This window comes from Frieseomelitta varia, unplaced genomic scaffold (assembly GCF_011392965.1).
Source record: "Frieseomelitta varia isolate USP_RPSP 00005682 unplaced genomic scaffold, Fvar_1.2 scaffold_862, whole genome shotgun sequence".
NCBI classification, from domain to species: Eukaryota; Metazoa; Arthropoda; class Insecta; order Hymenoptera; family Apidae; genus Frieseomelitta; species Frieseomelitta varia.
In genome coordinates, this window is record NW_025110659.1 from 121,681 (window position 1) to 147,610 (window position 25,930).

At 25.1% G+C, this 25,930-nt stretch overlaps 1 protein-coding gene across 9 annotated transcripts; it reads right to left on the reverse strand.

The window, feature by feature from the left end:
- Window positions 1-79: 79 nt before the first annotated feature.
- Window positions 80-19,704, reverse strand: LOC122536673 (gustatory receptor for sugar taste 64f-like). 9 transcript variants are annotated; one of them, XM_043669204.1, is made up of 14 exons: window positions 19,321-19,704; window positions 17,546-17,626; window positions 13,266-13,333; window positions 13,048-13,195; window positions 11,092-11,210; window positions 9,121-9,315; window positions 8,105-8,214; window positions 6,525-6,695; window positions 5,476-5,630; window positions 4,622-4,654; window positions 4,374-4,536; window positions 3,184-3,273; window positions 1,805-1,897; window positions 80-382 (listed from the first exon to the last, which is right to left on the reverse strand). In XM_043669204.1, the coding sequence occupies exons 2-14, from the start codon at window positions 17,602-17,604 to the stop codon at window positions 362-364; spliced, it is 1,425 nt and encodes a 474-aa protein (XP_043525139.1). In that variant the 5' UTR covers window positions 17,605-17,626; window positions 19,321-19,704; the 3' UTR covers window positions 80-361. The 9 variants fall into 9 exon arrangements, 7 of the variants coding, with proteins under 7 accessions (XP_043525139.1, XP_043525136.1, XP_043525137.1 ...); XM_043669201.1 differs by having other exon boundaries at window positions 17,546-17,762; XR_006308454.1 differs by lacking the exon at window positions 19,321-19,704 and having other exon boundaries at window positions 80-361; window positions 1,729-1,897; window positions 17,546-17,854.
- Between the last annotated feature and the right edge of the window lie 6,226 nt (window positions 19,705-25,930).

A 25,930-nucleotide genomic window follows, 5' to 3' on the forward strand; every position in this document is an offset into this window, starting at 1 on the left:
AAATATATATTATATATATATTTTTGCATAATACATATATTTTTAAACTCTCCAAATTTTTTAAAAAATTCATAAAGATCCATGAGCGCAGATAAAGAAACGTGGTCTAAGCAAAAATTTTACTCCACTACTACTAGATATTGTGACAAGTATACTCTATTTTCGATACTTTGTATAATATTTTTCCATGCTGTGTACGTTCTTTGTGCGTCTTGAAATTTCCTACGAGCGCATAAAATTCCGCATAAATAACTACTATGCAATGACACAAAATCTGTCCAGGCATTTCCATCGGCACTGGCCACAGAAAATATCTGGCGTAGCTTCTCTTCTGACATAAGAAAGATCGCTATCCGTCGATCTACAACAGAGAAGAAAATCCCTGAAAAAACGTACTTCAGTAAATATGTTTATTAAGTATAGAGCAACAAAGTAACATGATTATTTAAATGATCATTCGGTATTTTGCGTATTTAAAAGTTAATTTACTCGTTCCAATGTTGTTTTCAATAATGTTTGAATTTTGAAGCAACACAACTGACTTTTAATCTACATGATACATTACTTTTAGTGTTGTATATATTCTGTGTAAAATTTTGTTTATGATGGTTTTTTTTATAAATATTACTGTGCAAAATAAATTTCTTAATGTTGATTATCCTATATTATTAAATTATTATTATTGCAATATGATAATCCTATATTATTAAATTATTATTCATTTATCTCTATGTTATTAGCTGTGTACATTTGCATCTGTATTATTTCACTATTATCTAACAATAAGTAAAATGAACGTTACGCTCCTTTTTTTCATTTTTTTTTTTTTTTTATTTTTTAAGGTTGCATCTATTAGTGCTGCTGATACCAGACAGTGTTGATATTGTTAATCATTATTAAATGACAGCGTTTTCGTGTTCTGAGACAAACTGATTGAAACAGAAATGAACAGTAAACTTTTGCACGATAAAGATTGTGAATATGAAATTGTGGGATCTGTACTATGTCTAATTATTCTTCTGTCATTTATTTAAGGGTTAATAAGTTTCTGCATAATTTACACATATGCACATAAACGTATTCACTTATGTATACATCTCCTTAAGAAAAGAAAACGATATTACACAGTTTTTACAATAAGTAAAAATACAAGTAATAAGTAAAATTTTTAGATAAGCTTCTTTTACAATAAGTAAAAATACAAGTAATAAGTAAATACACGCAACAGAAAGAGAATTGAAAGTTAACGAATTAACAAATTAACACATATATATAAAAACAAACGTTGATTGCAAACTGAATTCATTGTACGTTTATTGCATGATATCTATCAATTAATTACAGTATCGAGAAGTATGAAATAGAAGCCATATCATCAATTTACAAATTTTATATTATGCATTGGAATAGTTGTGCTGTCGAATTTCATGTAACACTTTCGTTTAAGTTTCTCTAGACACTATTTTGTATTTCTAATCACTTGGCGTTTTTGCTCAAATTAAAAGCAATGTTTATCATCATTTTTTCACTACTTTTACAGAAGAAAAAGTCTCGTTTCCAAGGGACAATTTATTTCTGTAAGTCAAGATTTATCTTCTTTCAATTTATTTATTCTAAGTAAGTCACTAACTGTGCGCCTACTCATGCGTGCAGCAGTTTGAAACGATGAGCAACGTTTCTGTTCAGAGTGTGGAAATATTTGTAATGCAGATATATTTTAAAGCGTACGGGACGTTCAATGTGGGAAGGCGATGAATTCAGATGAAGTCCCCTTGAAAGACGTTTGAAAGCGTTATTACTTCACCTCGCAAAAGATTGTGCTGTTGCTCGAATTATTTTGCTGGGTTGCGTTGAACTGGACCAGGACCAATTCGTACGTGACTATGGTCCCTGCTACCTGAAACATTTTTCAATCATTTCGCGAATTTTATCGAGCAATTTTCGATATTCCTTTCTTTTTTTTTTTTGAATATTATAAATTATTAAGAATATTAATAACTATTATATTTTTATATAATTATTATTATATTTTTTTGAATATAATATTGAACATTATTATGAATATTAAACATATTCTGCGACTTATTAACATAAACTGTCAATGTTAATACTGGAACTATCGACGATTGAAGCATAAAATTTTCGTCAGAGATGTTGAAGACAAAAAAAAAAAGAATAGAGAAACTTTACAATACAATAGAGTATACAAGCTTCCACATATTTTAAGTTATTTAAATACATTGTTAAACGTAAAAATGTAAAAATATACTGTTTTATGCCTCTGAAATGTTTAACAAAAATTATAAATTACAAATTATAAAATTATATATTGCCATTTTGACAATATACTTCGATTGTTCCAGTGTCAAAATCAGATTTGTCGTGCTTCTTCTTTTTTTTTTACATGCCACATACGTTTGACAATGTGTCAGCTTTTTTCTATGAAAAAAGTATGTCAAAGTGAATTTTATAGTTTCTAGATGAAGCTAGATCTAGAGACAGTTATAAAGTAACATTATTACTATGTTAATAACGTTCACTTTGAAAACATTGTTGTTTAAAAATCAGAATTCCAATTCTTCATTAAACGAGGTTTCACTGTTCTCTTCTCTACGATATAAATTTACATTTTTTCTTCACTTTGCCCAATATCATCAGTTTTTCTTTTTTACGTGTGCATCATTTACGTTTGTATTTGTAATGAAATAAAAATTTATTTTATAATAAAATTTTATAATAAGTTGTAGTATAATAATAAATTATAATATTTCAATTATTAAAGTATTAAATGAAATTTCTGATTTCTGATTATTATTATTAAATTATTACATTAATTAAATCTTCTAATTATTAATCATTAAGATATTAAATGATAATTGTCAAATATAAATTACAAAACTTACATGTACTAATGTTATATATGTGTATACATTGCATTAGTACATATAAGTGTAATTTATATTTAATAATTATAATTTCATATCTTAATGATTAATAATTAGAAGATTTAATTAATGTAATAATTTAATAATAATAATCAGAAATCAGAAATTTCATTTAATATTTTAATGATTAAAATATTATAACATATATATATATATATATATATATATATATATATATATATATATATGTTATATTTCTCTAAATTTATTATTTTACATTTACACGTTCTATACGTACGGTTAATACAAGGCTTCTAGTCACTGAAAAGAATTTCATGCCCGTCAAGCAAATGTTGTCCGTTGTTACTTGCGCCAGGAACCTCATTACCTGCGAAAACAATAAAATTATTTTACATATAGTATAAAAAGTTAATTGTATCGAGTATTTCAAACTGCAAGTTTAATTAAAATTAATGACAAATCGATACCAGAATTATTATAGCACATTTATTACCCGACTGTTGTGAAGAAAAATATTAATTGCTGGGATTTTTATTTAAAATAGTTAATTATATGAATTGTTATATATATATATATATATAAAATAGATGTTATGTATTATAATATATGTATATGTAATATGTATAGATACATATATACAGTAGCTAAAAAGAATATGGACACACTACTTTATTTATTGTAAAATTTGCATACTATATATAATTAGATCTAATTAATCTACAATTAATTAATTATAATTAATAACGATACATATTATTAGCATAAAGAATATAAATAAGCATAATGATCAAATTTTAAAAATTTGACCCTGTAATAAGCTTCATTGAAAAGTAAGAACATGTGCAAATGTTTTTTTATATGTGAAAATTGAGAGACAATTAAATATAAAATTCTCTTTTCTAAACATTTTTCTAGACTTAATACCGATAATTTTATATTTATATCATGAACTATATTATTATAACGTTACAGTAGAATTTCTTTTATATAAATTTGTGACAAGTAAGTGACAAACAGTTTATATAATTAAAGCTTATACCTACAATGCTACTGTTTATGTAATAAGAGGATCAAATTCAAATAAATGAATTCATTTAGTCACACGTATTTACTAAAATTTGACTCAAATGAATAGACTCTCTGTAGATATAAATAATTATTAAATAATTTTAAGAAAGTCTCATTTTTCCAGGTACTTTCATTTTAATGAAAACCTATTTCAACGACAATGTTTTCTATTTGTAAAAACACAAAGTTTCTTCAGGAAGAAAAAAACTACTCACAAAAGGAAAATTCCACTTGAATTGCATGCCACAGTACATCATGTACATTTTCAGATGAAACATTTTCAGATAAAAAAAGGGAAAAATACAAAATTCTTTTCAATTCTGGCACTTTGCAATATCTTCTACAAACTTTCTTCAATTTGTTTTCTCCCTTTTCAAAGAGATACAATTGAAATCTTACTTCTGTGCAGAAACTGTTTGCGGAAACGCTGTACAAAATCGGAGCCGGAAGCAACGACTCGTCGTGAATCGTCGCAGCAAACAGAGAGACCATCGTCGTTCTCGCCAGCAGGAATCCAAAGGAGAAGCAGAAGTAGATTTTCTCGATAGCGTTCCGCATGGGGCTGTTTTTTTTTTTTTTTTCAAACGTTCAATATATTTAATTTATGCGTGCTGTTGCAACAGGTGACAGTTAAAAATATTAATTACATTTTATGGAACGAGAGCACAGAAGGGTTGGAACTAGAAGATTAAATTGTTATAAGTTATGTTGTTTGAAATGTTTGAAACCAGTGTGTAGAAATAAAAGGTCAGAAAGGTAACTGAGCGGATATCATGATTTTTGATTGTAAGACTATCAAAGTGATCATCATAATCAATTCTTAATTTATAAACATAAACAGATGTATAAATTATTTATTTAAAAAATTAAAGAGATTTAGTAAATAATTATAAATATAATATAAAAGTAATTAAATATAATTATATTTAATTTTAAAAGTTAAAAAGATTTAGTAAATAATCATAAAGATAAAAGAGTAATTATAGTAAATAACTGTAAATATAAAAATGACTTTCTAAACATGCTGGTGCATGTTTGTATTATAACTGAAGCATTATAACATAACGTTGATTAGTTAAATTTTTCAATAAATAAATAACGAATGAACGAATTAATTAGGAGAGATCAGGGTAAGGTGGCCATGTTCAGCAAAATTAAATGTAACTATGTTTTAGAAACTAAAAAAGATAATCTATTATTATCTTTGATTATTAGTCATGTCAAATTGTTATTTCGTCTTTTATTTATTTTATCTGACTCACACATGCAAAAATGGTGTACCAACACACACACAAAAAAAAAAAAAAATATAACATTGACTGTCTTACCCTGGTAATCTAACAGTAACAATACAGTGTAATATTAATTGTTTTCAAGACTGTCTGTTGCGAGTCATTTAATCAGAGTGAATTCAAGTGAGAAACCATAATGTCGAGGATGGCATGAGAGAGTCGACGTGGGGACAACATGCACAAATAAAATAAAATTCTGTCGTGTATACTTGAAGGAGAAAAGTAGCTGTATGCAGATGAAATACAGATCGGTGGCGAAAGATAGAAGAACCATAATGGAGATACGGGAGTCTAGTTGCCTCGTCAATGTTGCCAAGTGATTGTAGTCGCTCCTCGCCTCGGCCCACCACCATTCCGGCATTGCCTTAACAACGAAATCATAGTAAAGACCAAGTATACCTCATTAGAAACTACAATACCGAGTGTCCATAAAGTCTCTTTACAATTTCAAAAATTTATTACAAAGGCAACTGATGAGATATCTTCGTCAGATTTGTTCTATATACTCAGTGGTTATTAAGGTTTTTATCACATTGCATTTTAGACACCCTGTTGATAACTAAGATACTGTTAAATGAACTTACAAAATGGCTACTTTTCAAGAGAAGGTACAGTGTGTATCATGGTCTAGTGAGACCAAATCGGATCTGCAGACTCAGAACTAATTGTAAGTAAAAGAGATCCACCGTCACGTCCATCAATTCGTGCATGGCACAAGAAATTTATGGAAATAAAGACAGTGTTCGATAAAGGAAGGGACGATCAAGAACATCTGAGGTAAACATCGATCGTGTAAGAAATCGAGTACCGTTGTGCAACTAATGCCCTAATATAGAGGTGTATTAAATAAGAAAAAAGAAACTTAAATATATACGTCTCATTTTGTAATAATTTCCACTTATTTGTCTTTTCACTTGCCTTTGTAATAAATTTTCGAAATTGTAAAGAGACTTTACGGACACCCTATATTTCGTGCACCTTAATTGTAGATAAACAACATCAAAATATAACTTCTTCCATTACCCACTTGTTTCACTTTAATCCTCTATCTTATTTTTAAACTCGTGCCACTTTACGTGCCACAATTTCACGTGATTTTTCATAAAGTAACAACAATTAATTATGCGACATACGTATTTAATTTGCTGTTTTTAATAATGCAATCTCTTTTAAATAAATGTGGAATAATTTTATAAATATGTTATGTGCAACATACAGAGCATAGGAAATGTGTTAAAGAATATTTCTAGACACTCACCTTGCCTCTTATGGAATTCAAGCGGCTATTTAATTGCCGAAATTGAGCTGTCAAAGCGATGCTGATAAGAATAAGGAACAAGTCGACGAAATTCCACGAGAAGGTACTGAGAATGTTAATGAGGTCCACCAATATTCCTTTCCATAAACTATACGATATTCTAGAGAATATCTATCCAAACACATTTGACGTTTAAAATTCTTTCTGTTCGATGCTAATTATTTCTCATCAGTTTCATTAATTTTATATATTCTTAGGTATCCATGCATATTGTGTATTATTCTTATATGTAAGTAAATATCGTTTTATATGTTTTTATATTGATATCATGTAATGTGTTTTATATTAATAACAGAAATGATAAATATTAATATACCATTAATAATACATAAAATAATAAATAATATAAATAAATAATAAAGTAATAAATACATAAAATAATATTTACTTATATGAATAAAATAGTACATAATATGTGTGAATACCGATAATAGTGTGAACATTAATAATGGAAATTATTACGTATTAATGTAACATCAAACAATATTTATTTAAATGTAATAGAATAAAAAATAATAAAACAACTGCAAGTACATTTATTTTGTACCAATTAACTTTCAGACTCACTAACTAGTAATACAAATTACAAATATTAATATAATATCTTTTATAACATTTAAATATTATAATATAAGTTATAATATAACATTATAAGTTTATAATATTTAAATATTTAATTAAATATTGAATTTAATAATTAAATTAAATATAATATTTAAATGTTAATGCAATATTAATTTAAATATTTCGTTAATATATGATGTAACGAAATAATAAAAAACAAAATAAAATAATTTATGTACATAAAACAGAATAAAAAATAATAAAACAACTGCAAGTATATTTATTTTGTACCAATTAACTTTCAGACTCACTAACTAGTAATATAAATTATAAATATTAGTATAATATCTTTTATAACATTTAAATATTATAATATAAGTTATAACATTATAAGTTTATAATATTTAAATATTTAATTAAATATTGAATTTAATAATTAAATTAAATATAATATTTAAATGTTAATGCAATATTAATTTAAATATTTCGTTAATATATGATGTAACGAAATAATAAAAAACAAAATAAAATAATTTATGTATATAAAGCAGAATAAAAAATAATAAAACAACTGCAAGTATATTTATTTTGTACGAATTAACTTTCAGACTCACTAACTAGTAATACAAATTACAAATATTAGTATAATATCTTTTATAACATTTAAATATTATAATATAAGTTATAATATAACATTATAAGTTTATAATATTTAAATATTTAATTAAATATTAAATTTAATAATTAAATTAAATATAATATTTAAATATTAATGTAATATTAAATATTTCGTTTATATATGATGCAACGAAATAATTAGAAAACAGAATAAAATAATTTGTGTACATAAAGCTGCATATTATATATATTGAGGTAATTAATATTTTCTTTCACAAAGAAAAATAAAAAAAATTCATCTGTCGAAGAAGAAACTGATAATGGAAAGTCGTTGTTACCTGTGGAAATTGCATCTGGAAATACACACCAAAGATGTTCGGATCTTCTTGAAACGTAGCGCATTCTTTAGCCTTGATGTAGCCCTGGGCTATCGACAAACTATGTTCGACTGCAACGATTCATTGCAATTCATTAGTATGTTGAAAGGAAGTGAAACGAATAATGGAAAAAACAGTGGACTGAAGTTTCAAACGTTCAAATTTACCCACTGAAGGTCAAGCGATAATTTGCTTCGAGTTCTTGAAATTGCATGAAATTATAAAGTACATACGAATTTTACCAGTTTAATAGTGTATGTCTAGTTGTCTGTTGATTTGGCATGATCTAAGATCGAATTTAAATAGACGATACTATAAAGAATAAATAGTAATAATATTATTACTATATTAACAATAATATATTAATACGTTAATAATATATAAAATGCTGTTTATACATAAAATAATAAATAATAAATTTAATACATATAATAATAAATAATAAACTATTATTTAATATATTATTAAATACTATTATAACTTTAACATATTATACATTATTAATAATATATTAAATTAATTATTTAATACATATAATAATAATATTATAATAATATTATAATGTATATATATATATACATATAATAATAAATAATAAATTATTATTTAATATGTTATTAAATACTATTATAACTTTAACATATTATATATTATTAATAATATATTAAATTAATTATTTAATATATTATTATTTAATACATATAATAATAATGTATGTATATACATATAATAATAAATAATAAATTATTATTTGATATATTATTAAATACTATTATAACTTTAACATATTATATATTATTAATAATATATTAAATAATTAATTTATTTAATATATTGTTATTTAATAGATATAATAATAAATAATAAAATATAAATATCAGTATACAATAATAAGAATATGTATTACAAACAATAAATTAATATATATTATTAATAATGAATATAATATACAACAATAAATGAAAGACATCGCTTACCCAATGCAAACATCATTACTACTGTCGTTACAATCTTGAATTTCGCGGCCAGGCTGGTCTTCGAAATTTTCCTATGCCTGTACGAAAGCTCTTTCTCGAGCTTCTCCCAAGTTACCATCAAGCACGGCCATTGTACGGCCAATCTCAGGAACAGGAAGGTTGCAATCAAGTTCGTTCCATTGAATACAAGCGTGGCTTACGCAGAAATAAAGGACAAAATATATTGTTTATGTGCGTTTATACAGGGTGTCTCGTTTTCAATCTTTCTACGCAGTCATCTCCTAAACTGTTAATTATTTTTAAAAATGTTTCAAATAAAACTTGTTCCGTTTCAAAGAGGACGACGTCTTGTGTGATTTGTCATCGGATTTCAAGGTCATCTCTATTTTTTTAAACAGAATTTTATATATATATAATTTCATATATATATATTTTTTTTTATAAATTTTATATATATATATATATTTTTTTTTATGTATCAATGCAGCTCAACGTTATTTATAAAAAAGAGATTACACGTGGAAGAATTATTAGTTCAGTGTAGATATTTTAGTTTTAATTTTATAAAATCTATTGCACGAAAAATGAGGACAATAATGAAGAATATCTTTTCTCTTTTTTTTTGGGAGATAATTGCGTGGAAATGTTAAAATCTATCATCCATTACGTTCGAATTTGTAACTTTAAATCTTTAAATTTTTATTTTACATTTTTTACTGAAATCAGGTCTTTCGATTCTCTAAATTCTTATTTGAATTTTATAATCTTTTGGAATGTTTGGATGAAGTTCCAACGTGGAAGAGTCAAAGAGACACGGTCACCTTTTTCACGAAAATTAAATTGAAATTTTACGAGCACAATAGGAGAGTACTATTAATAAGATAAATCAACACTTTAGCAATAATTTATTTGAAACAGTTGCTTAAAGTGAGATAATTGTTGTATTATTTTTAGTATTTTTTGTATTATTTAGTAGTAAATTTACTAGTACTAAATTAAATAATAAATAAATAAATAAATACATAAATAAGTAAATAAATAAATACATAAATAAGTAAATAAATAAATTAATTAATTAATAGTACTAAATTAGTACTATTAATTTACTTAATAACATTACTAGATTATTTTTAGTATCTTTAGTATTGCTATTTATATTATTTTTCCTTTTTTATTTTACATGTGACCTTTTTCTATCGTCTTTAATTTCCTAAGAGAAAAAAGACGGACACGTTAACCATAATTTGTTGACGTCACATAACATTTTTGAACAAACACTTCTCATTAGTTCTTTCACTGTTCCATACGAGCTATTCTTTTTTCAAAGTTGAGCTTGAGTTCTTTTAAAGTTAAGCTTTCTAAGTTAAGCTTCATTATGAAAAGATTATGAAAATATGATGTAGGATCTAGTGTTAAAGAGAAGAAAATCAAATTTTTATTAATTCTGGCATCTTTTCTGGCAGTCTAATTACTATGCCTTAACTTCTGATGTAATATACATGGCAAATTGCAATTTTGATTGATAAAACTATTATAAATTATCACGAGTGAAATTAATAAAATCATTATATTAATCTGAATATTTCATAAAGCTATTTCTTGCAGTTGATCAATTTACTAAACAACAACAAAACTGATGTCTCCAGTCAATATAAATTATTATTATTAATATTACTAATCGTTAAGTTATTATATAATACAATAGCAATTTAAAATTTAAAATTATTGAACATTAAAATTAATATGACTTGAGAGAACTTGGAAATATTTCAATGTCATAGTATTAACTTAAATTTAATCATCATAAAAAAAATAAACATGTAAACGCAATGTGTTATTCTTGGTTTTTTGTTACAAAATTTGATTTTGCTGTTTATTTTACCTGTGAAACACAATATGCATAACATCTAATTGCTAAAGAGTTGTTTTTATGGAAATACAGACATATAAAATGTTTTCGAAATGTCTTACTCATTTTCGTGGAATTTATTTCGTTTGTAACTATCCTCAAAATGTTAAATACGGTCATCATCGACGAACCAACGATCGAAATTACGCAGTATATAAATTTTGGGCTGCGCCAAGTGAACCTAAATGTGGAAAAAGTATGATTAAAGAATATTTATATTTATAGTATAATAAGAATATAATAAAAAATAATATAATAACATCTAATATAGCATAATTCGATTCATATTCAATTACATTCAAATTATTCTAACATTTGATCGACAAACGATACTAAGTAAATCATGAATAATTATACGCCTACACTTACATTTAATAATAAATTCCCCAAAGCTATTCGTTTATAAATTCAAATTTTTTTTTAACACGTAAAATTATCTACAATTTAACAGAAGTGCCGACGACGATTGTCCTTCGCTGAGAATGATTGACTTGAAATGTTTATAAAAATTTAACAAAACAAATTGCCAATTATCCACAATTTAGATAATTTTATAACGAGCAACGTGTTAGAATTTGAAGATAATTTAAAAAAAAATTCGTTTATTCGAGATAAAAGAAAAATTGATATTTTTAATACTGTCGTCACAAGTGTCTTTTAACTTTTAATTTTCTCTTCAAAAATAGCGTGAATCCATAAATCAGAGCTCGAACAATTATACTTATAATTTATTATTATTTTAGTGACAGTAATTTTATTTTCTGCAGATGTTTGGTAAATTTTCTCATGTTCTTGCCACGCACGTCGACAATTTTTTGTCCCAAAATCGCAACATTTTCTCAGTTTTAGGTATATTTAAACGTAACAAACGATAACAGGCAGAACAAACGATAAGTCTGTTACTTCTTAATCATTTTTATTCAGTGACGTGTCATACCGGCGAGTTCAAAAGAAAGAGAAAGCGACGAATTGTTGTATACGGCTCGGTCACTCGTTATGGTCCGCAATCAGTTGCCAGTGACAAGCGATTAACTTTTTGCGCTGGAATTAACGTGCCACGCACGTGTTGCGCATTTAAAAGTAGGAATTTAAAGTTCGATCGATCTAAAAACTGAAGTACTGATATTTAAATCTCCCTAGAAACGATATCTCCTTCGAGAGTGTTGAACATGAGGCCCACGAGTCGAATATTGGGAATCACAACAAGTAAGCGGGAAGTACTACGCGTGATCGAGCGATATACTATTTATATTAATTTAAATTTAGATGAATATTATTAAATCTATATTATATTATATTAATTATTATTATAGATATTAATATAATATTAATATTAATTATATTAATATTAAATTTATTAATTATAATAATATTAATATTAAATTTATTGATATTAATCATATTAATATTAAATTTATTAATTAATATTATTAATTTATTAATTAATATTATTAATATTAAGTTTATTAATTATAATAATATTAATATTAAATTTATTAATTATAATAATATTAATATTAATTATATTAATATTAAATTTATTAATTATAATGTTAATAATATTAATTATATTAATTAATATTAATTAATATAATATTATATTAACTTCTTGCGCTGAAATGACGCACGCCGAGAAATTTTTGTCTCAGAAATTGCAACAGTTTCTCAGTTCCAAGTATATTTAATTTACTTATTTACTAATTTAATCAACAGTTTCTCAGTTTTTAAGTGTATTAAGTTTGTAACCCAAAACAAAAACAGTAAGTTTATTACTTCTTAATAATTTAATAATTTCTATCCAGTGATATCGTGCCGGCGAGCTCGAAAGGAGAAGAAAGCGACGAATTGTTACGGCCCCGGTCACTCGTTATGGTCCGCGAACCAAACCTTCTTTCGCCCCTCGCTCGCTCGTGTAAAAATGCTTTCGTTCTTTTTTTTTTCTTTGACATCGCCGATGAATCATCGACGCGATTCGACTTGGTCGAACGAATTAATCGAAAGAAGAGGGAACAAATCACCTGAGATACGACGCGTCGGGAGAATTAACGCCAGAAACCGGAAACAGGGAGAAACATTGCGCCAGCATAATGATCGGCCTCATCGACGCGTGCAAGCTGTCAGCGTTTGGATCGAACGCACTGACGGAGGACGTTACTGGCTCCGACACTGAAATTAATTCGAATTTCGAACGTGTCAATTTGCTGTCGTACGTTTCTCGATCGATTCTTCTTATTACTTCCGATAGTATCCATTTCCGTCTTCAGGTTGTCGAGCTTGCCGAACTGCGAGCTGCTCTTCGGTGACCTGGAAATTTCGACAATTAACGCAGGCCAACAACGAAATTAAATCTTTCCCTTTTCACAGGAAATTTAATTTGAAAGGCACGAGTATACTTTTTTTTTTTTTTTTTTGTCGAAATTAACATCGATTTCTGCTTAGTGAAATTAATATTCTGATACATGACGAATCTATTTTATTTTCATTATTATCCACGTTTTAAATTATAATGCCAGAATTGATATCAATTGCATTCGATTCTCAGAAGAATCCTTCTCGTTTTCACAGTAACATTTCTCTATTGTTAATTTCTTACATTTTACCATAAATATAAAAGGTGAAACGTTCTGCTAAAATCTAAATAGTTGGCAAATCGTTTGTACAAACTTTTTTGAACTGTTTGAATGAAAACACATACATATTTCAATTCTTCTGACATTTCGACATACTTAAAGTCACTTAACTAACTATGTCTCTGCAAAATTACTCTTCAACCACTTTCTTGATTTATATTAATTTATATCTTATTCGTGCTAATTCAATATTAGCTACTCCATCACGATTAAATTAGAAAGGTTCATTTGAATTTTATTTTACACATTTGCAACAATTTAGAACCATCGCACAATAAATTTAACGATATCAAGTATTATTATTAAATTAATATTGCATGAATTTAAATTAATATTGTATTAATATCGTGTAAATATTAAATTAATATTAATATTGTATAAACAAGAATTAATATTGTGTTAATTTTGTATAAACAAAAATTAGTATTAATATTGTATTAATTTTGTATAAACAAAAATTAGTATTAGTATTAATATTGTATAAACAAAAATTAATATTGTATCAACATTGTATAAACAAAAATTAATATTGTATTAACATTGTATAAACAAAAATCAACATTGTATTAATATTGTATAAACAAAAATTAATATTGTATTAATATCGTATAATTTTAAATTAATATTGTATTAACCTTGTATAAACAAAAATTAATATTGTATTAATATTGTATAAACAAAAATTAATATTGTATTAACATTGTATAAACAAAAATTAATATTGTATTAATATTGTATAAACAAAAATTAATATTGTATTAACATTGTATAAACAAAAATTAATATTGTATTAATATTGTATAAACAAAAATTAATATTGTATTAACATTGTATAAACAAAAATTAATATTGTACAAGTTTAACCATATTAAATTGCAAATTTACTGCACGTTTGCTCAGAGCGATCGGAGCATCACTTAACACAAGCAGGGGACATGAACGAGTGATGTTAAAAAATTGAAACGAAGCATGATTGATTCACGTGAAATGTCTGATCTATGAACCTTCTTCGTGATGCGTCGCGATCGACGGTGTACACGCCACAGGATCGCATGGCGAACAGAAGATAGACACGTTACTTCACAGAGTTCTATCATGCGTGCAAGGAACAGGGTGGAGGGCGTTTTATAGACAGCTCTTGGGAACTCAATAAATGTTTGCTTGAACAATCGTTGGAAAGACTGTGTCTCGCCTCGACGGGGTTAAGCACTGGCAACTGTAAAAATTCCAGACAGAGGAACGATAGTTCTTTGGTGCCGGTATAGAAAAATCAGTTGAAATTCTCTTCGTTCATTTTATGCCGGAATAAATACCATATGCTGCAACTGAGTAAAACAAATACAACGTTGATTTACTGTTTTAAAGTATTTTAAATTTACTGTTTTTTTTTTTTTTGCTTTTGTTTTAAATAGTAATTTGAAGTCTCAGAAATAAGATACAAAAGGTCCTAACCCTTCGAACGACTTATTTTAATATAAATAAGTATAATTAATTATTTTAATATAAATAAGGTATGATAATAAATCCGCGGATACAGACTAGTTGAATTTCACGCACATCGATAGGCAATGTAAAAAAGAAAATTATGTAATAGGATCAAAGTTAAAAAATTAAATAACTCTTTTTTTTCCTTTTTTAATGTTGCCCTTTTATAATTCATAATGTGTTAAAATAAACCACAAAAGCTCATGTCAATCAAATGTGTACTTTTTCTTTACTAACCCTTCAAAGTATTCGCAATTTTTAGGCCCGCCCTGTTAAGTATATTTAAGCGTAACTCCGGAAAAGCAAATAATAAATTTATTACTTCTCAATAATTTCTATCCAACGAATATACAAAAGAAACGGAGAGCGACAAACTGTTGTTTGGTCACTCGTTATGGTCCGCAATCAGTTGCCAGCGCAAGTGGTTGATATAAAGATGATAGAGAGAGAGATATAAGATTAGGAACGCTTGACTTTAAAAATTATCGATTGCTATTGTTGTTGCCAGATCCACCGATTAATCAACAACGTTCAAGAGGGACGTTGCTTGAAATTTAAACGTTTTATCATCATTAAACATTTTGCTAGATATCGTATCTAATATTATAGAATTCAAATTCTCACAGCGTGTAAAAAACAAAAAACAACAGCGTTGAAAAATTTTTCTAATGACTGAATCAGCTGTGAAATATGAATTTGAAGAACCTCTGAAATTTAATAGTCAATCTGTTTTGACTGTTTTATTAAATACAAATAAGGTTGTATGATATAGTAACATGTTTAATGATATGTAATTATACATGTATGTGATTTAATATGTGATTAAATATGTTTAATAACATGTAATTGAATAATATAATAAATAATATGTAGAAGGCAAAATTTCCCAGCTTCCCACGCGTATTTATTCTTATTACAGTTAATTAACAATAATTAATCGTATATACGCAATTGATAACGCAAATATGCTTCTTTTTTGTACGATATTTCACACAAATGAATCTTTTAATAACTTTCTATATTTTATTTGTACAAAATTTGGTAACAACTTATTTCTTCAGTTTCGCAACATTAACATCTCTAAACAGAGGAAAAACAATTTCATAAGAGAGGGTGTGTTGTGCTAGATATAGGAAAAAGAATTAACTGACAGTGAAGTTTCTCTGAAAATGATGTGCATTTCCTGTAAATAATAGATTAAATAGTTCCACAGAAACACTGTATAATGGTTCTGAAGCATTTCCTTTCCCACGCTGGAAAAGATGAAAAAGTTTGATAAAAACTGTGAGTGGAAAACTGCGTGACAATGTTAATAATTCTACGTGATCTAAACTTGAAGAAACTTTGTCTACACAACTTTTTAATTTCTGAGTGAATTCTGAGTGCAGAAGTTTTCGAGACGAGCAGACATAAATACAAACTCCATCTAAATACATTTTTGCATTTTTTATACTTATATTGTACTTTATATTTTGATATTATATTGTATTTTATATTGTTACTTTGATGACACAAGTTCCAAGAATGTTGTTTATTATGTCTGTTGTTGAACAGACATAAATACAAACTCCATCTAAATACATTTCTGCATTTTTTATACTTATATTGTACTTTATATTTTGATATTACATTGTATTTTATATTGTTACTTTGATGACACAGGTTCCAAGAATGTTGTTTAAAAAAAAAAAACTACTACAAAATTTGACAGCAACAAAACATAACTAAGTAATTCATGTCACTAATGACCTAGTAGTCGATGCGATATCGAGCTAAAAGAAAGAAGAGGAAAAAAAGAATGCAATATAGGAGAAAGAAAAAAACTCCCCTCAACAGTTAAAAATATTTTAGATGATAGAAAACTTGCTAAAATATAAATATATAATAATTAAAAATAATTAAAATATGTAACAATTAAAAATAATTAAAATATATAATAATTAAAAATAATTAAAATATGTAATAATTAAAAAAACTAAAAAATAGTAAAAAGAACATATAATAATTAAAATAATTAAAATATAAAATAATTTTTGTATAAGTTTCTGCACAAATATTATAATTTTTGTATAAATATATAAAAATATAATTTTCAAGAGTTTTTTCGAACTAAAATAAAATTACAAATTATAATGTGTACTGATCAGTTTAGTACATTAGCAAACTACGTGACACGTAATGTAGTAATTTGCAATATTTCAATTACATATTAATGATACAATTATAATGTATGAAAACATTGTCAAACAAATTATTGAGCAACAGTAGTCGCTAATAATTCTTGCAAGTTGATGCGATTTTAAGTGAATAAATAAATAATAATAAGTAATTGACAAACACATAACATAGAATAAAATCACATTAGTTTCTATTGAAATACGAGACTTTTTTCTATACGTACCTAACATTGACCAGCAATGCGTTCGGATATTTTATAGTTGCCAAGTTCAGCGGCCGCATCCTGTTAAATTTCTTCCCTGTACTATCGTTAGTCGCCATTTTATTCACATCATTTCGTCAACGAACGTACATTTCACGCAACATATATCACCGATCCACGATAAACAAAAATATCCACGTGTACGATAGTTAACGAACGATAAATATCATTTTAAACACTTCATTAGCGCGAAACATATTTTTCACGTATCGGAAATAATAAAATGAGCATAAACAGAAAAGTCGTTTGAATCGTAGAATTAACTCATTTACATTACGAAATGAAATAATGCTATTTATTCGTTATAATTGTTGAAAATTTCTTTAACAGTATTTTGTTGTAAATAAAATTTATTTATTATAAATAATATTTTATTATAATTGTTAAAAATTTTTTTAATAGTACTTTATTATAAATAATATTTTATTATAATTATTAAAAAATTTTTTAATAGTATTTTATTATAAATAGTTAGTGACAATAGAAAGTAGTAAATATTTAAATCGGAGCAAGCTATGAATATTAATAAATTATTATTCTACTTTATAAAGCTATGAAATTTATAATAAATCAAGTGTTATAACCAAGTTTAAACCAAACTTTTAGTTTAGTATTTATTATATTTTATTATGTTCTCTTACGTTCTTTTATATAAACCAATCTTTATAAAATTTAGGATTTGCAGTACATGTTTAATATAGTTTGTCCAATATGATATTTAATATAGTAAATAGAAATTCTATCAAATTTTGTAGTGTAATTTTATTTTGTTAGTAAATAAACAATTAATAAATTTTATAGTAAAGTATAGTAAGTAAAGTTAACAATTAATAAATTTTATTTACTGCAGTAAGATTAATTATTATACAAACTTGATAAAATTTTGCTGTAGTAAATTTATAGTAGATTTTACCAAATTTTAAGGTATAATTTTATGCTACTGTAAAACTAGAAATTAATAAATTCTGTCCTTTGACATAATTCAATTAATAATTTTAACGAGTTAAAAATTGAATTTACTAATGATTTTACTTTTAACTAAAGTTTATTACATACTCCAAGCATAAATTTATAAAATTTAATGTCTGCATAAAATTTCGCTATATTGAATAAGTATTATAGTATTATAAATTATAGTATGAATAAGTATTAAAGTATTATAAATTTTATTCAAACTCTATAATTTTTAGACAATTTTATCCTGTCCAGTAGCTAAAAAAAATTAATAACTTCTACTGCCTGCTATACTTTGATTAATAACTAGCAGTAAATTCAAAATTAAATTTATTAAGTAATTTTGTTTTTCATTAAAGCTTTAAACTTTAAGCTTGTCGAACAGATTTTATTAAATTTTATACTACAATTTCATCCAAATATTAATCTTTATTCTTTATATCTTATATTTTGTGTAAGAATTATATAATTTTATATTTTATATTTTATATAAGAAATATATAATTTTCATATATTTCATATAAGATAATTTATGTATATTTCAGATAATATTTAATATATTATATAATATATATAATATTTAATTATATTATATAAAATACATAATATTTAATATATAATATAATATATATAATATTTAATTATATTATATAAAATACATAATATTTAATATATTATATAATATATATAATATTTAATTATATTATATAAAATACATAATATTTAATATACTATATAAGATAATTTATATATATATTTTATATAAGAATGTTACATCTTACTATGCAGCGTATCTTCAACGAAACAATCGTGCAATTCAAACCGCGATAATAGTGAATAAGTTAGAAAAAGCACGGCTAAAAGAACCGCCGAAAAGGAAAAAAGAGTCGCGCAAAGCGAAACACCTCGAAAACGCGTAAGCACGTCTCGTTACATTGCAACGCGCGGCCGGCAAAGTTCGAAGAGCGGACTAACCGATTACGATACCTCGGTACAATCGAAATGATGCGACAATCAGAAAATAGCGGTGAAATTAAAAGCGAAGGATTGCAAACGCGGCGGTGTCACGTGACAAACGTTGGCTTCCTTCGTTGTGTAGAACGTGTCAGGAAATGAACTGAAAGATGTACGAGCCCGCGGCACGAGCTACACGTCCTCATAGTTTTATATAGAACGTCTATAAACTATGACAGAGAAATAACAGATATGCACTACTGGCTGTGTTGGTTTGATGTGTGAGCGAACATTTGACACACTTGCCGCAAATAGTGCTCAATGATCGTTTATCCTGCCGGAGGTACTCAACTTTCACTTTTGATTCTCTTTTTCTCCATTTAAAATTCTCTTTTCGCCGTTTTTTTTTTTTCGTTCTGTTACAGTATATATATATATATATATAATATATTATTACTGTATTTATATACTGTATAATTTATACAGTATATAAATACAGTAATAATATACAGTATATAAAATATATATATATATATATATATATTTATATTATTACTGTATTTATATACTGTATAAATTATACAGTAATAATATACAGAATATAAAATATATATATATATTTATATTTGTTACAATACAATATATATATATATATTTATATACTGTATGTTATACAGTATATTATATATATTATACTGTAACAAATATATATATATATCTGTATTTTAATATTTGTCGAATTTCACGTGTCATCTGGGGCTCGCGTGAAATCCGTTCGAAAGTTAATATCTTAGATAAGGAAGGACGTGATGACTGATGTGCAAACACATAAGTCTGGATATGAAACGAGAAGATTGTTTTTTTATGAAGAGATAATGACAGTTATTATTTTAACGCAGAATGTACTGTGAATTTAATGAAATTCAGTATATAGATAAAGGTATGTATGTTTGGACAAGAAATTTTATAGTGAAGTATGAAATGTATTAATTTTTAGCTTTAGTAGTAATCGTATTATATTAGCAAAAGAGTTTTTATATTTGTATTCAATAGGAAAGAATTATATACTATATAAAATTGAATATCAAATTATATAGATATATGATTGACTATCATAATTTAATGAAATTCAGTATATAGATAAAGGTATGTATGTTTGGACAAGAAATTTTATAGTAAAGTATGAAATGTATTAATTTTTAGCTTTAGTAGTAATCGTATTATATTAGCAAAAGAGTTTTTATATTTGTTTTTATATTCAATAGGAAAGAATTATATACTATATAAAATTGAATATCAAATTATATAGATATAGATGATTGATTATATAGATGATTGATTATCATAATTTTATATATGAATTATAATGTAATTAATTTATAATTTATTTGTAATATTACTAACTATTATAATTAAATATATTATTAAATTTATTATTATTAATTATTATTATTATCATGGTTCAATATTTATTATTACTATATTTTCCATTGAATATAGATGCAGAAGTTTAAAGCACAGAAACTTGGTAATACATCTAATATAATCCTATCGTAAAACAAAAAATTAATAAATTTTACATATCACTGTGAAATTTTTAAATAAAATAAAAATTCATATATAAAATAGACATATATAACTTCAATATTCCACTATAAAATTCAATGTCTATATAAAAATTTTATTCTATTAAATATAGATTTCATGAGAAACATAATTTTACCATCCTACTTTAAAATTTCTCATTTCACATGAAACTTGATGAAATTCAATGTCTATATTTTCAAATATTGTTGACAAAAATTTACACATGCATATAATTTATAGCAAAAGAGCTATATTATTATATTATAAAATGTAAAATTTGAAATTTATATAATTCTGTCAAACTGTATGATGTATTTTCAATTTTATTAGTTCTTTTACATTAATTGGGCGCCTCGTTATTGTGGTACCTTACTAAAGAAGTGAAATGACAAGTGACATTGTTTTTCTTGTTTGGAGCAAGGATCCTATCGTGTTTATTCTAATCTTTAACGATCTATTATATCTGTCAATACAACGATGCATCAATCATACCTTTACTGTGTTATCGTTTAAAATGAATGCTTAAGAGAGGTGTACTGTTTAATACATTCATTGCTTTTATTTTTAGACTAATGTATGGTAATAAATAATTTTTATATAAATCTATTTTCACGCTGAGAAATTTCACGTGTGCAATTATGAGTTACTTGAAGGTTATCGTTTTAATCCTCTGCACCTTGAAAGTATTTCAATTTCTCTTCGTATCGATTGTGTAATGAAAAAAACAATTCGTTCAAATTCATGAAAAATTTCTTTCTTTTTTATGATTCAGTAAGGATAGTTCATCCATGCATATATAAAGTTATAATATTTAATAAAATTTTGTTAATATAATGTAACATCTCATATATATGAATAACTAATAATATATTACAATAATACAATATTTTATAAAATTTTATAATACGTGAAAATAAACATTAAACAATAGCAAATGCATCAAATTACTTCAATCTTTTCTGTTATAAAGTTTCTCAATTTTTTCAAAATTTTTTGTCTTATTTAATCTTTTATCTTATTGTATTTTATAAGTAGTAAATAGTTTTAAATATATGTAAAACTATTATCAACATTTTAATTGAATATATTTTATATTAATAGAAAATTTTATAAAATATACGTATTAACGAAAAAAGGTTTACTAAACTAATATTATTAAAGCATCAGGCTTGCATTGTATTAAAAATCAAAATATAAAAATTCTTTATGTTAGAACTTGTAGAAAGAAAAACAGGTGCCTAGAAAAAAATTTTTATGGACAAGCTTCTTTAAAAATTCATTAGAATCTATTATATTTACTGAATATTTTTAACATTTTGCTTCAAATATGTATATTTAAATTTCGTAATATATAAATTTCAAGAAAATTTTAGTGTATGTATTTTCACCAAAATTATATTATTTCTGTTTCTTTAAATTTTCTCTCTTAATTACTCTCTTTTTTTCATTTGACAGTGCAGTTAAATTTAATTTTGCATTTTCTGTACAGTATACAGATAGATAACAATGTACGGTTCCATTAACGGAAGAGAAAAATATTAATTATCTTGATAAAACCTCAATTAACTAGCAAGAAACAATGCAGCGTTGGTTGTATTAATCTTTTGAAATTATCTACATTTTTTTGTCGCATTCATCTAACGTGAATGTTTATTTTTATCGTTATTCATCTTTAACATTCATCTATATAAAAATTATAAATTTAAAATGGAATAGATAGAAGATCGTTGGTGACAATTCTTTAAAATTAATAAATAAATAATGAATATGTCAGAATATACAATATTTCTGCGACCTCACGTTGTACATAAATTGTACTATATACTATAGAAAGAAAGTGTACAAATTAAATTTCAACTGTTTATAATTTGTACCTTGTTACTTATTATTTAATTTGCATTATATTTTAATGGTATAATATAATAATATAATATTATTATTTATTGCTCAATTTACAAAAATTAAGCAATATGTACACAAATTGTACTATATACTATAGAAAGAAAGTGTATAAATTAAATTTCAACTGTTTATAATTTGTACCTTGTTACTTATTATTTAATTTGCATTATATTTTAATAGTATAATATAATAATATAATATTATTATTTATTGCTTAATTTACACAAATTAAGCAATGTGTACACAAATTGTACTATATACTATAGAAAGAAAGTGTACAAATTAAATTTCAACTGTTTATAATTTGTACCTTGTTACTTACTATTTAATTTGCATTATATTTTAATAGCATAATATAATAATATAATATTATTATTTATTGCTTAATTTACACAAATTAAACAATGTGTACACAAATTGTACTATATACTATAGAAAGAAAGTGTATAAATTAAATTTCAACTGTTTATAATTTGTACCTTGTTACTTATTATTTAATTTGCATTATATTTTAATAGCATAATATAATAATATAATATTATTATTTATTGCTTAATTTATATTATATTTTAATAATACTGAAAAACGACAAATACAAATTAAATTTCAACTCTATATAACTTGTGTTTTATTGTTAGTCATTATTATTAAAAACTTAAAGAAACAGGAAGACAATTTATTGTGAAAAATTAAAAAACAAATCTCTCGTTTCTCATTATACATATTTTTTTTATATATGTTATATTGTATATTGCATATTATATTCTTATATGCATATTTTTTTATATCAAATGCATTCTGTGCAATGTTTCAAAAATCTGCAGTCTAATCACAATTAAACAATAGTCAATATTTCTATCAGAGCGAACTGCAAATTATTAATAAACTACGGTTTTGTGGATCGAATGAATCAATGAATCAACACCTCGTACATTTGTTATTTCGATACAAAGTCACGGTACAGTCGTAAAGGGGGATTCCTCCACTGCGATTGACGATAATGACGTAAACAAAATATGTGGTACTGTAGCAAACGAGACACCATGTACAATAACTTCATGCATATTTTCCCAAAGAAATATGTAAATGGAACGATCTTATAAATCGCTTTGAAAAAGGAGAGAAGAGAGAAAAAAAAAAAGTGGCGGAACAATAGAAATCAAAGTCATTCATAGTTTCGTTCGCGTTCTAATGATGTTTATTCATCGCTATACATACGTGGAAGCTCGACGCTTCGGGTTTCTCTTTCACGTCGGTAGTATTCCGTGTACGTGAACAAACGACGAGCTGACAGGCTGTGTAAACAGAATTTTTCCATTGTCGCGCGCGTCGCTTGCATTTGCTTTCAGTGAGGGGTGCGTATGTGGATCTTGCCTCGTAATTCCGGCCCATTTTAATATCTTTCCCTTTGTAACTGCGTGCCATATTATACGTGGATATGTACGTATCACTTACGGCCGCGCGTATCTATTTCACATTCTATTTAATGAAACTGTCGATTATTAATTGACTTCTCAACGATGATAGTTGCAATTATAATGGGTAACAGTGTTATTGGCAGGATCGTGTATTTAAATTTGTGAGATGAAAGTAACGAGAGCCGGGAATATTAAAAAATTGGGAATAATGAGAAATGCCTCATCAATAATACAGTAGTAGTAAATAAATTAATAAGTGGAATAATTAATAGCGTGTTACTATTTGTTATTTAGGGTGCATTGCATGTATCTATTTTACATTCTATTCAATGAAACTGTCGATTATTAATTGACTTTTATTATATATTAATAATTCGATTATTAATAATTAAATTATTCGATTATTATAATATTAATTATATTACGCCAAGTATTAATACCATATATTTATGATGCATCGTGCATCTCTATTTTACATTTAAACAATTTAATCTTCTCTCTAACACTAAATCAAATGCCTACATTTATTATTTCTTACTTTTGTTATATTTAAATATCATTATATTTTATTAATATTATATTATTTCCAAAATTCCAAGTTAAAAAAAAAGGATTTTAGTAAATTATAACTATTATTGTATTACATTTCTAGTTATAAAGTATCAATTGTAGTATAAAATATTATTTAAATATTGTATATTAGATAATTATTTCTGAGTAATTTATGCTGTCAGTCAGCAAAGTCGATATATGCAAATTTCAAATGTTTAAAGAGAAATAAGGATTTTTAACATTTTATAAACATTAACGAACGGAATATTGAAACAGAATATTATTATAATAGTTATTATGAGTATATTATTATAATATTAAATGAATATTATTACATAGTATCCATTAATTACGTGGTTGAATTTTTTGAATACATTCACCCTCGCGTTATGTATTCTATTTTAAAAAAAAGAGTTACAAATTATTTTCGAAAGATACTGTGAACATAGAAAATTAAAACGTTGCTAATGTGTCACGGATAGAACGTGAACGTTTATACGTTCTTTTGCAATATTTGTATAATATATTACATACATAATATATTTTCTACAACAACCTAACGTAATATATGGAAAAATGTATGAAATATTTCAAACAATTTTTAAATATTTATAAAATTAGAGTACTTATTAAGAAAATGATATTATTATAATACGTACTTATTCCATTTCTTTAATTATGCTCACGAAAATAGAAATGCGCGTAAATTTACTTGAGAAGATCAGAAATCATTAGTTTATCTAAAATGATAGAGCAATAATGTAATATAAAGTATAAAGTATAAAATATAATGTAAATAATAATATAATGATTATTACTAAGAGATTATTACTTCATAAAATAAATTAAAATTCTTTTATAAAATTTTACTTTATAAAATTTCTGGCGTTCAGTTATGACCTACGTGCATCGCAGCGGAAACATGAAATGACATTCTCAGTCCTCGACGATATCTGGGATATCGATTAAAATACTCAAG